This window comes from Delphinus delphis, chromosome 7, assembly GCF_949987515.2.
Source record: "Delphinus delphis chromosome 7, mDelDel1.2, whole genome shotgun sequence".
Lineage (NCBI taxonomy): Eukaryota > Metazoa > Chordata > Mammalia > Artiodactyla > Delphinidae > Delphinus > Delphinus delphis.
The window spans coordinates 13,911,590-13,925,921 of record NC_082689.1 but is presented as its reverse complement, the minus strand read 5'-3'; the positions used below and the strand labels follow the sequence as shown (position 1 = coordinate 13,925,921).

The 14,332-nt window shown below is 36.2% G+C and overlaps 1 protein-coding gene across 2 annotated transcripts in view; it reads right to left on the bottom strand.

Annotated features, from left to right (window-relative positions):
- CUL3 (cullin 3) overlaps nucleotides 1–14,332 on the bottom strand; it is a 98,698-nt gene that overhangs the window by 47,652 nt on the left and 36,714 nt on the right. For both annotated transcript variants that reach the window (XM_060016027.2, XM_060016028.1), the window contains one exon: nucleotides 8,285–8,398. In XM_060016027.2, coding sequence (XP_059872010.1) covers nucleotides 8,285–8,398 — 114 coding nt within the window. The remainder of the gene's footprint in view (nucleotides 1–8,284; nucleotides 8,399–14,332) is intronic.

Here is a 14,332-nt window from a genome sequence, read left to right as displayed (position 1 = left end):
AAGGGGATAGGATAATAAAGCATACTTGATTCACCTAAAAGGAGGAAAGAAAGCTGAAAAAAATCAAAAGAACAGATAAGACAAACAGGAAAAAAACAAAACAGGATGGCAAAAATAAACCCAAATACATCAGTAATCACATTAAATGTAAATGAATTATATGCTTCAATTTAAAAACAAAGGTTATCAGATAGGTTAAAAAGCATGTTGTTATATGGTACTTACAAGTGACACACCTTAAATATAAGGACACAAAAAGGTGGAAAGAAACGGATGAGATGAAGTTTGCCATGCAAACATTAATTGTAAGAAAGCTCATATAGTAACACTAGACAAAGTAGTCTTTAAGCAAGAAGTATTACTAGTGATAAAAAAAGATATTTCAGAAAAATAAAAAAGTCGATTTAATAGGAAGATAAAACCCTAAATTGATATTCACTTTGTAACAAAACCTCAAAATATATAAACTAAAAGAATAAACAAATCAAATCTGAAGATTTTAATATTTCTTGGTAGCTGATAGAACAAGCAGACAAAAAGTTTAGTAAAGACGTGGAAGATCTGAACTTGATTAGTAAATCTGACTAACTTACAACACTTTATCCAACAATTGCAGATTGAAAAACTGAAATTAACTGAAATTAAAAACTTCTCTTCAAAGACACCACTAAGAGAAAAGGCAAGCCCAGAATGGAAGACACTACCTCACAATACATATATTATTTGACAAAGAACATTTATCCAGAACATATAAAGAACTCTCACAAATTACTAAAAAAACAAACCCCAGAAAACCCACATTTTTAAAAAAAATGGGCAAAAAAAAATTGTGTAGTTTAATTTATGTTATATATCAAGAAAAGTGTTTCTAAAAAAATTAGAAGAGGACTTTCAAATTAGTTTAAGGCTAATATCCTATCAAGTGGTTAGAATAATTGCTACCGTATCTAGTATTTGTGTTGAGTTTCTAAGTATTCTAATAATGATGGTTTTAAATAACTTCTGATGACAATTAGGTATCTAAAGCCTTAGAAAGTCACTTCTTCAATGAGAATTTTATTATCAAATTCAAAATAAAAAATGAGAAAAGAAACAATACTAAAGATTTCTAATATGTTTGATAGCTTACACTTGGATCATTGATAAAATCACTGTTCTTAAATTAGGCTTGGGAAACCAAGATTATCTGCCCAAATGGGATGTCCACATCATAAAACTGCCCAGTGATAGAAGAAACTGGAAAAAGGAACCCAGTTGTTTAGAATATAGTGTCTGATACATAATACACAGTCATTGTATACCTGCTGAATGAATGAATTTATCCACCTAAGCACAAAGGTGAATGAATGTTAGCTCAACTCTGTGTAAATAAATTATCATATACATATATGATATTACATAAAATTATCATACACACACACACACGTGTATATATATGGGGAGCAGCCCCTTTATGGACAAAAGTTTCATTTCCTTTCCTACAGCAAGATATGACTGCACCACCACAGGGCCTACCTCTGGCTGAATTAATACTTGCCTCCCTGAACTCAGTCATAGATTGCTACATAATCAGTGCACACACACAAAAACAGTTCACAGGGCATAGTAATCAAGGTGTTTATGGCTCTATTAATTTGTTTGAAAGAGGAGCTAAAATGGACGGCAAGGAAGAAATCCTAATTATCAAGCACAATACTCTTAACCTTTACAGTATTTACGATGTTGCCCTAGTTTTATTTTACATAAAGGCCTAGTACCTGGCTTTTGACCTAACCATAAAAAGATGCCAAGGTATTATACTGTCAGTCACAAACGCAAACACTAGAGCACATATGGGGAACCTGTCTTGCACAGACCTTTCTTGCAAAAGCAGTAAGTAAATATATTGAACAAGCGTGAAGCTTAACAGTCCCAAAGCCACTTGATCCTATTTTCTTCTAAGATGTTATTTTGAAAACAGAGAAAGTACCAAGAAGACTCATAAGCAACCTACCTATGTTCTTCCAGAATACAGCTATTTTCAAACTTTTCTCAATGTGCAATCTAGAATACAGTAAAGACGTATTTTTTTGGAACTAAAAGTATCAAAATCTACGAGAGAAAAAACAGACTCACAAATTCTGTGATCTCCATGTTCTCATCCTGTCTTCTGATCTCCAAGGACATACAAATCCTTGGTAGCTTCAGCAAACAGCTTACATTATTTCTCTCAACTCTACTCCTTGACATCTATCACCTTTGGTAACTGCAACTTTCATAATAATGACCAATCTGACACACTCCTTACAGATGCCTAAATTTTCATCTCCCATCTTATCAGGATTCCCTTCACCCACATATTGATATGGACAAATCTTGAGACTCTTCATAGAAGACATCAGGTGTCCCTGGTATCACAGACCCTCTTTCCTCCTGCCTCTCCTCGGTTACACTTCAACTGCTCCGCATTCTAACTGGAGCTCCAGGTCTACTGATCCCTTACACCTAATACTTCTGTTTCCTGGGACCTTGTGATTCACTTGCCTGCTTATTAAACAGCACAGATCCACGATCAACAATGTTAACAATGCTACTATCTTAGAATTCTTCCCCATACCAAATAAGCCAAATTATATCAGTAGGTTTTCCTTAGTTTTTGAATATTCTTCTCTGAGACTGCTTAAGTACCTCCGAAAAAAGTATAAATGCTGCTGACTGCCTCCACTATACAAAATTTGTGCCAGCTTACCCTAAATTATCTCCTCACAATTACAGATGATCCACTTAGTTATTTATAGATAGTTGACCCCAGCACAGGGGATAGTCCAAACTTCCTCCATGTGTTAGTTTCCTATCATTGCTGAAGAAATTACCACAACTTTAGTACCTTACTTATTCTCTAACAGTTCTACAGTTGAGAAGACTGAAAACAGTTTCACTAGGATAATCAAGATGTCGACAGGGCTGGTTCTTTCTGGAGGCTCTGAGGGGGAAATCCACTTCCTTGTCTTTTTCAGCTTCCAGTAGCCACCTGTATTCCCTGGCTATAGCCCCTTTTCCATCTTCAAAGCATTATCACTCCAATCTGTCTCTGTCATCATACTGACTTCTCTTACTCTGACCCTCCTGCAACCCTCTTATAAAGACCCTGCACTTCTACTGGGCCCACCAGGATAACCTAGGAAAACATCATCTCATGATCCTCAACCTAATCACACCTGCAAAGTTCCTTCTGCCATATAAGGTAACAATCCCTAGGTTCCAGAGGTTAGTCATGGGCATATCTGGGGGTCCATTACTCAGTCTACCACACTCCTCAACACCTGACATGCTTCTGTCACCCGTAACTGATGGTCCCACCTTCTACTTTATTAAGGAGACCAAGAGCATCAGAAGAGTTCCTCAGCTTCTTTCCTCTTCACAAAGTTGTTGCTACATTCCACTTCACCTCTTCACCCACCATCCTTGATGACTTCCCATATAGCTCAAAGAAGCAGTGACCCTTCTTTCCTGGGTCAACTCTCCACCCCAGGACTTTGAATTTATAGCCTCTAGTCTTTAAGGATAACCTGCAATAGTACTATACCTTTGTTATTTGTGAAAATGACTGGGAATATAGATAAATTCAAGTAAAAACATGAAAATATCTTTGACAATAACCAGAGTTTTACGCAGAAAATTCCTCTATTAACCTTCTATTAGCCTACATATCACAATAGTAAATGCTTTCCTATATCTTTTGACATTAATTCTAATTGCTCAAAAGTAACCTACAGAATACCATCCATAAATTTAACTCTCCCTTGTTATTGTATTCATTTTATAGTTTAAGCGGGGGAGGGAAATGAACTGAATATAAATATACCTGTGGATTATTTTGATAATTAAAGCGATTATATAACCTATAACACATTTTCTCCATAAAATAATCAGATCTTTCCCCAATCATTAATCTTTTAAACAATTAAAAAATTGAAAAGGAAACTTATACTAAGTAGGCTCAAACCAATCTTATTAAGTTTAACATGTTAACTTTTCTTAAAGAAGAGAATGAATTAAAAATAAGAAACAAAGCAGAGATTACAAACTCCAGCGCCTTCACGGGCAAAATACATAATGCAAGTCTCAAATGTTAGAAAGGGGTATAGATCACATGTTCCATCTAGAGACATGTACACTTTTCTTTCTGGAACGCTGAACCTGCCAACAACAAAGTGAGTGCGGACAAATTGTGACCAACGGCTGCCTCCACATAACCTGTGATTGATTCCATTTCCACTTTCAAGAGTCAGTGTGTCCCATGCTATCTATATACACTGAGGCTCACACAGGGCATTTTAGATACAGACACCTCCTTGTCAGAGAAAAAGTCAGCTAGCTGAGTAGGAGGGAGGTGGGAAGACAGTGTAGCATCTTCTCTCCTCCCTCTGAGCCTGAGATCTAAAGTTCCAACAGTTAGAGCCAGAATTCATAGTAAAGAGAAATCTGTCTAGAAACCTGCACACCTCAGGTGTATGTCTTATCTAGCAGGTAAAGTGATCTGATAAGTCTGATTGAGGGTAAAAATCTTCACAGAAAATAACAGATGTCAACAGAAAATTTTTTTTGATCTTTGGAAAATTAAAAGCATTTATTTATCTTGACTGAAGTACTGGTTACAATGGAGCATACATGTGTCAAAAATAACTTTATATACTTCAGTTTTGCACGTTTCAATGTATATAAATTTTACCTTAATTTTTAAAAGCACTTATTTAACTAAGCCCAGAATACTACACATAAAAAGGAAAAATAAAGAGAATGAAGGATGAAAGAAGTCTACCTTATAGAACATGAACCTTATAGAACCTTATCAACACCTAAATTTCTTTCTGCATCTATAATTGCATATTTTAATGAGCATTTTGAAAACAAGCATGATATATTTAAAAATGTGTATATTAATTCAAAGATGTATGTGAGTGCCTTGTTTGTGCAGGGAGTTGTGCTAGGTGTTGGAGACACAGTGGTGACACAGACATTCCCCCCCAATAAAGTTCAGTCTAGTGAGGAAACGAGGCACTAAACAGTTGTTAATAATGATAAATGCTACAAAAGGAGTACCGAGTACAGTGAGAGCAGCTGGTGCCAGTGTGCAGTACACAGCATGAGTCAGGGAAAGCTTACCAGAAATTTAAGCTAAGACTTGAAGGATAAGTAGGCAAAAAAATCACATAAAAATCACATAAACATTCTGGAAACATATCCAGACAGCAGACGTGTGAAAATCCCGAGATGAGAGAGAAGGACTTCAGCAGGGCAGTAACATAATCATGTGCTTTAAAGTAATAATTCTAGAGCAATATGAAAAAGAGAATAGAGGGGAGCATAGTGAATACTATATGACTAGTTACTAAGAAATGAAGGTGCTTTGGTCTTAGGTACTGGATATGAAAACAGAGAAATTTCAGGTTCTAGAAATACATGATGTAGGGAGAGAGGGAGAAGAAACTAACAAGAATAATTCCCAGGTTTCTGTCACGATCAGATGGAATGACACTGATTATGAGCTCATTTGGAAACGCCAAGTTTGAAGTACCTCTCAGACAATGAAGGGAGCCACCAACTAGATAAATGAATTTACGAGTCTGAAGCTCAGAGAATGAGGCTGGAGACATAATGTGGGAATCACCTGAACAGAGGCACAACAGAGAGCTAAGGTAAGCAAATAACAGGTACCAGGAGAAGGAAGCCTAGGACTAAGCCCCAATAATGCCTCTCTTTTAAAGGGCAGAGGAGAAGGAAGAGTGACTGAGAAGAAACAGAAAGGCAGGAGGCATACCAAGGGAGTGTTTGGTCACAGAAATTAAGAACCCAACGTGTTAGAAGACGAAAAGGTAGTCAACTGTGCCAATGCTGCTGGAAAAGTCAAGGAGCATGAGGATTAGCAGTGAGCTTTGCTGTCAGAGATGCACAGGCGCGGTGATCCTAGTTAAGAGCGAGAATGAATAGAAGAGTTGAGATAGAAGCGTGACTAAAACATATTCAAAATGAATAAAAGATGAGAAAAAAGATATAGCAAGTGTCAACATTTCCTATGAGACATTTAGCTGTGCATGGCAATGAGAGACCCTGGGAAGCAGTGCAGGGGTCCAACTGAAAATGTAGTGGGATTTTATTTTGAGGATGCCAGTGACCTGAATGTGTCTAATGCTGACGAGTAAGACCAGTAAAAAGGCAGAACCTGAAAATAATTCTGTTTTTTGACAAAGCAGAAAGAAATGAGATTCTTAGCACAAGTGAAGAAATGGCATTTGATAGGTGAGGAAACACTGCCCTCCATTAAAATGGGAGGGAAAAAGAGAAACACAAAAGGGGAGAAAATATAGGGAAACCTGTAGATTCAGAGGCAAGAGATGAACCCAGCTTCCACCTGATGCTTTCTCCTTCTCTCTGAGAGGCAGAGGGCAAGACTGTTTATTAAGAGTAAGGGGACCAGCAGGATAGCTGGAGGTTTGAAGAGAAATAACTCTTTCAAAGTGGCGGAATGAGCTGAATAGAGAAGAGTGAGACTACTGAGCAGTGTGGAGGGCTGACTAGAGGTTTGTGAAAATGCCACAAATAGTGGCACTGAGCTACCCTGTGTGAGGTTTCCCAAGTGGGGTTTCTACCAGCAGAAGCCCAGGAAAGGCAAGTTGCTGGGTTTATCTAGGGTTGTGGTACTACCAGCTGGGTTTGATGAAAAGATGATGGAAAATATTAATACTAGTTAATTTTTACTGAGCACATTACTATAGTCCAGGCCATACAGGTGCTTCATATGAAAGGCTCCTTTAAGCCTCATGGCCACTCTACCCAATTAGCACAATATTATTTTCATTTTATAAATGAGGAAGCTGAGGAATGATATGGTCACGTAACAGCCAGGATTCAAGGTCTGAGATTTCATTTGCCCCCCAACCAACAAAAAAAGTGGTATGTGTGTGTGCTGAAATAAAACAGAAATTTAAAAAATCGCATGGTATAAAAAGTATATAAATAATTTTAAAATACTCCTTTTATCAACAGAGTGATGGACCATGAAATCACAAGTAATTTTCTATCTCAGTGTTTGTATTTAAAGACTCACCAAATCCAAAACTTAAAGAGGACAGCAGTAAGTTAACTTATTTCACATTTAAATCCCAGACAATATATGTTTTCACATGCTATCACATTTACCTCAAAATGTCAACATAAAATGAATCTATACCCTGAAGAGGAAAATGAGGTTCAGAAAGGCTAAATAACTTGTTAAGTGTTTTATCAAAACCCTGAAAAATGAAGTAGCTTCTCCTTGACCCTCTTGCCACTAAGCCCTATAAAACCTGGGGTAATAGGCCTGATTGAATTCACTCAGCAGAACAAAAAACTTTACAGCTGTTTGCTCTCATTGGAAATTCTTTCCAAACACTGCTTTATTCTACCAAGTAAAAGAAACCAGGACACGCTCTCACCATTACACTAATAATCAAAACTAAAGAAACTGAAAATAAAAATTCGAAAAGCAGAGAGTAAAATCTTAGAAGAAAATCATTACGTCCAATTCTCAAACATAAACAATGAAGTACGTTACTGGGCTTGATGATTTTGCAGACACAATAATTAAGCTTGACGAATCTTAATAATCATTCTAAAGTTAAAAAAACCTGAGAGTTTAATCTCCTTGAAAGCTATTAAACAGCCTACCTCAGGTCCATGTTTTCCAAATTGTTTTAATGAACAAGATATTTTTCTTGAATGATAATAAAACAGTAATACTAGGTGAAAAAGGCAATACATATCTTAAGAATTTATATATACACTGCAAGGACTTACAGTCCTTGTAAGACTGGGAGAGATTTATCATTAGGAGTGGTAGATGGCAGCTATTACAAAAATATTTGTATTAATATGACATCCCCTGTAACTGAGGATATAAGGACATTAGGGTTTAAAAACTTGCAAGAGAATGAATATTTCATCTCTCATGTTTTCACTCAATCACCCTTACTCAAGAAGAGACAGACTTTTCAGTATTTCACATATTGAAGCATAAGTGCTAGATATTTAGAAAAATATTAAATCTTTCCCTTTCAGTTTTCCATTCTAATCATTAAGTATAGAAGCAACTAAGATTTTACTCATATAAGCTAAGGTTGGCCCTTATGAAGGAAATAGTATTTTAAAAAAAAAGAAAAGAAAAAAGCTTTCCACACTGAGTTGTACCATCCAAATAAATGTGACAGAAAAAAGACAGTGTTTTGAAATGCTTAACTTAAAGGAAAAACAACAAAGCTCTACTTACCATATACATTAGTATGTCTCTAATCATCACCATAGCTGTCTGATGATCGTTCCAAGCTTGATTTAGTGTTTGAAGAAAGTTGTTATTCAATGAATTTAGTACATCTTCTCGCACCTATTAACAGAAAACTCCATTAGTTTCTTTATACACAAGCACGCGCGCACTCATATGTATACATGCACATATCTGTTCAACAAAATAATGAAGTGGAATCTTCGATTTCAGAACAAAGAAACATGTTACAGACCAGTAGAAATATTTTAAGCTATAATACAACCTATATACAGATAACTAACAAATGTGTTTTGTATAGTCCAGACCCTTCTCTTGACCTCCAGAATCATAAAGCAACCTCTTGGGCATTTCTCAACCCGCCAATGACTTAACCTCACTGTCAGCATAAAATCCTAAATACTTTATAAAGGAACCACAAAGGCCCCACAGAACTGGCCCCAGGCTATTGCTCCAATTAAATTTCCTACTACGCTTCCCCTCCCCCATCTTTGAAGAATGGTCGAAAACACTGATTTTGGAGTCAAACTACCTGGGCTTGAATCCCAGCTCGCTGACTAGCTGTGCAACCTTGGGTAAAGTATTTAATCTCTGTGCTTCAGTTTCCTCAAATCCGAAATAGTATCCATTTTATAGGATGGTTTTAAGGACTGAATTACCACTAGTAATACAGGTAGAACAGTGTCTGGCACTCAGTAAACACTCAGTGAGCATAAACCATTAACTTAATGCACTACAGCTACCATGGAGCTGCATACAGCAAATGTGCTCTGCCATCTCCTCTGTGCTGGTTCACATACCTCACTCTCTGCCTTTTTTTCTGCACAAGTTTCACCTCCACAAAAAGGTCTTCCCTGACATCCTATTTCAATAACGTCTATCTCTATTCCTTTACCCTACACTTTATTTTGCCTCAAGTACTCATCACTAATTACTAGTATATTACATATTTATGTTTATTATTTCTCCTACTAAAATGTAAGCTCCACGGTAGCAGGGAGTCTGTCTTTTCCATGTGTACCTTCCACATCTAGAACAGTGCCTGGCATATAAAAGACCCTTTATTTCATCCCCACCCTCCAATACCATGATCCACGTCCAACAAGGTAAGCTCTTTCAGGATATCTGCCTTTGCACATGAAGTTCCTTTCAGTCTGAAATGCCTTCCTAATGCAATCCTGGTAAGAATTCAGGAATTTCACAGTCCACAAGCATACTGACACCTTCTCCAATATGAGCTTACTGACCACTACTACTTCCTGCTATGCTATCAGTCCAACTGAAAGGTTATTTGACTAGGAAATAGAATCTAGACTCTGGTTCTAGCTTTGTCATGAAAAAGTAGTGTGTCTGTCCTCCAAGTTCCTACAACACTTTGGGACTATACTGCCAACCTATGCAGTTATTCAAATCCAACCAATCCTCCATGGTCTAGCTCAACTCTCAATAACTCCAGCTTAAAGTGACATCTTCTATCTCTAAACATTCTTTACCATAGAAAATCTGCAGTAGTGGTTCAACTTTTTCAGGTTGGGGAGAATCTGAAGTCATCATGTTCTCTGAGAAACAAATTATTTAATATGTGTGTTGAGATATATAGACACCTGTAAACCCATATTATAGATACATGTAAATAAAATGTCACTGTGTATTAGAACTAGAATAAAGTGGTTCGAAGTGCCAAAGATTAAAAAAAAAATACACAAAACACATTACTCTCAACCCACAGGAGAGTAAGCTGAAGTTGTGAAAACTATATATTTTCTTATTTATAGAGGAAAAGAAGTCAGTGAGAGATTTTAGTGATGGGACAATAAATCTATTCTACTAAGCATACGGTATGAAAACCACTAGCCTATACCACATAATTCAGAATGTTATTACATAATCTTTTGTTCACAGACTCAGCTCCTTGACTTCAAATATATCACCCAGAGATTACTCCATAAATATGCTGACTACATCAAAAGTGATAAACATCCACGTCAGTTAGTTGACAGTACTGTGTTAAACAAACACTTTCATGCAAAGTGGTAATATACCAATTATTTCAACTCATTAAGTCTACCACTCATCATACGCAAGTTCCAAAGGTAGCTAACGCTAAAAACAAAAACACAGCAAGTTGCAAATGTACCTATTTACAAAATTCTTCAACCTTCATATTCTCTCACTGAACCACTAAACTTTGAGTAGCAATTAAATCAAAATCATGACAATACTAGAGAAACTGTACTACATAACAAAAATTAAATTATATATTCCAAACACCATAATATCTAGGAATTAATTATTTGTAAGGACTTAAGTGAACTTCTATAAACCCTCTTTGTTATAAAATCAAGTTATATGTTAACTGTATTAAAGTCACCCTGATTTTGGAATGCAAGAATATGCTTGGTATATTTGTTGGATAAATGAAAAATTTACCAATTAAATTTTAAAAGTTATAAAATAAGGCATATTTTCTAAAATCAATGATTTATACACTAAAACATAGCAACAAGTGTAAGATACCTGCCTTTCAACAAAATTAAAATGCGATCAACTAGCACAATGTGTCATAAATGATAAAATTGCTTTATTTGCATTATACTTCAAAAAATCATGCTGACAAATCAGTAACAGTGAATTTTACTTAGCAGAAAATAAGCTGTTATAAACTGTTAATTTTGTTATATTTATTTTTGAAAGATTACACACAGGGACAGGACTGAAAGATGAAAGATAAATACCCTTAGGCACACTTGCTGCAACTATCTCTTAATTATTCAGATCACTTTATGAGCAAAAAACTATTCCTCTAAAACTGCCCCAGAAAAATATCTTCATACTCTGATACATGAAAAGTGAATGCATATTTGTTCAAACATATACAACAAAATGGTAGGAATGAGGTGAAAATTCAATCTTTATGAAGATCAAAACACGCTTTTCAAAAGAAGATTAAGTTGGCATATAAAGCAAAATACACATAAAGTGAAAAAAAGATTTAACCTTTATTTTACAAATTATTAACATAACAATACAGAAAACTTGAAATAGAAAGTGGGAACTGTGTGTTGTAACATGATTAATCTTTGCACCAGCAAAGGCAACCCTGATGTAGAGGTGGTACCAGAACCAAATGGACCTGCAGATCAAGTACGACCAGCATCATTACTTGAGAAAATCTACATGAAGATTACCCAGATAAAGAACTGGAATTTGAAGAGTGAAACGATGAAGAACCATGGAAGTTGAGAGCAGGATGGACCAGCTGTGACAAAGAGGATAAACGAGTAGCTGAAAACTGATGGCTATGCAAGACATCTAGCCTTGCAAAGGATAAAGCAAGACACGGTAATTTAAAACAGTAGATCACAAACTTGGCAAAGAAATAGAATCCCATGGAGACTAATAGATTTCAATCAAGAGAATGAGAAGACACAGAATGGGAGAAAATATTAACAAAAGACACACACATCTGAAAAAGGACTGTAATCCAAAATACACAAAGAATTCATAAAACTCGACAATAAGAAAACAAACAACCCAATTTTAAAAACTGGCAAAAGACCTGGACACCTCACCAAAACGATACCCAGATGGCAAATAAGCATATAAAAAGATGTTCAACATCTGACCGGTAAGGAACTGCAAATTAAAATAACAATGGGATACCACTACACATCTATTAGAATGGCCAAAACCCAAAACGACATCACCAAATCTGGTGAGGATGCAGAGCGAGAGGCACTCTCAATCAGTGTTGGTAGGAATGCAAAATGGTAACAGTCACTTTGGAAGAGAGTTTGGCAGCTTCTTACAAAACCAGACATACTCTTACTATATGATACAGAAAATTATGCACCCTGGAATAAATACCAAAGGAGTTGACAATTTATGTCCACATAAAACCCCCCACACTGATGTTTACAGCAGCTTTATTCATAACTGCCAAAACTTAGAAGCAACCAAGATGTCCCTCAGTAGCTGAATAAATAAACTGTGGTACATCCAGACAGTGGAGTATCATTCAGCACTAAAAAGAAATAAGCTATCAAGCCATGAAAAGACACACAGGAACCTTAAGTACATAGTACGAAATGAAAGAAGACAATCTGAAAAGGCTACGTACCATATGATTCCAACCATATGACATTCTTGAAAAGGAAAAACTAAAGAAACTGTAAAAAAAGATCAGTGGTTGCTAGGGATTAGGGTGGAACAGAAATGAACAGGCAGAGCACAGGATTTTTACGGCAGTGAAAATATTCTGTATGGTACTATAATAGTATTTCATTACACATTTGTCAAAATGCATAGAATAAACACCACCAAGAATGACCCTCTAGGGCTTCCCTGGTAGCACAGTGGTTGAGAGTCCGCCTGCCGATGCAGGGGACACGGGTTCGTGCCCTGGTCCGGGAAGATCCCACATCCCGCGGAGCGGCTGGGCCCGTGAGCCATGGCCGCTGAGCCTGCACGTCCGGAGCCTGTGCTCCACAATGGGAGAGGCCACAACAATGAGAGGCCCGTGTACCACGCAAAAAAAAAAAAAAAAGAAAGAATTACCCTCTAATGTAAACTATGGACTTTGGGTGATAATGGTATGTCAGTGTAGGTTCATTACTTTAACAAATGTGCCACTCTGGTATGGGATGCTTATAGTAGGGGAGGCTGTACATGTGTCAGGGGGCATATAGGAAATCTCTGTACCTTCTGCTCAATTTTGCTGTGAATCAAAAACTGCTCTAAAAATAAAGTCTATTAAAAAAAATTGGGGGGGCCCACCAATTTACTGATCTAAAAATCACTGATCAAAAGAAAGAGAATCTGGGTATTTTTCTTTTTAAAGCTACCCCAATGATTCTGATACAATAGCCAGGATTAGGAAACCACTGACTTAAAAGAGCCACACTAGCCATTTCTGTTCCTTCCCTTTGCAGAATTTCCTCAATATGAATATTTTTTATATAGTTATAATAATAATCATACTGATGTGGTTCTGAGTCCTGATATTTTTAAGCCATCCATTAACATTCAAAATTAAACTTTACTTTAGGAGAAAAGTTTCTAGCTATATCATTTCATTTCCAAAGCACTGTAATAATTCCAAGAAAAAGGGTATAGCAGAATGAAATGTAAGAAAAATACAATGTCATCTGAGATTTAAGCAATTTCCAACCTAACACCAAAAGCATGAGCTACAAAAGAAAAAAATGATAAACTGGACTCCATCAAAATTAAAAGTTTTTGTTCTGCAGGTACTGTTAAAACAATAAAAAGACAAACTAAAGACTGGGAGAAAATATTAAATGACTTGTACCCAGAATAAAAACAAACAAACAAACAAAAACCTCTCACAACTCAGTAAAGAAAGCAAACAACAGAATTTTAAAATGGGCAAAAGACTCGAACACATTCTACACATGAAAAGATGTTCACCAACATCAGCCATTAAGGAAATGCAAATTAAAACCGTGATGAGACACCACTACACACACCCATTAGAATGGCTAAAATAAAATATACTGACAATACCAAGTGCTGACAAAGATTCTGAACAACTAGAACTCTCATACATTGCTGGTGGGAATGCAAAATGGTACAGCCCTACCAGAAAACAGTTTGGCAGTATGTTATGAACACTTACACGTGACCCAGCAATCCCACTCCTAGGAATTTATCCTAGAGAAATGAAAACTTATATTCACACAAAAAGCTGTACACAAATGTTCATAGTAACTCTATTCATAATCAGAAGAAACTGTATACAACCCAAATGTCTTGCAACAAGTAAACAGGTAAATGGATAAGCAAACTGATACATTTATATAGAAGAATATCACTCAGCAATAACAAGGAACAAACTATTGATATATACAACAGATTGGCTCAATTGCAAAATAATTATGTGAATGAAAGAAGTTAGTCTCAAAGGCTACAAACTGTATGATTCCACTTATAGGACATTCTTGAGAAAACAAAACTATAGTGACAGAAGAGATCAGTGATTGCCAGGTATTAGGGGTAGGAGAAGGATGTCACTAT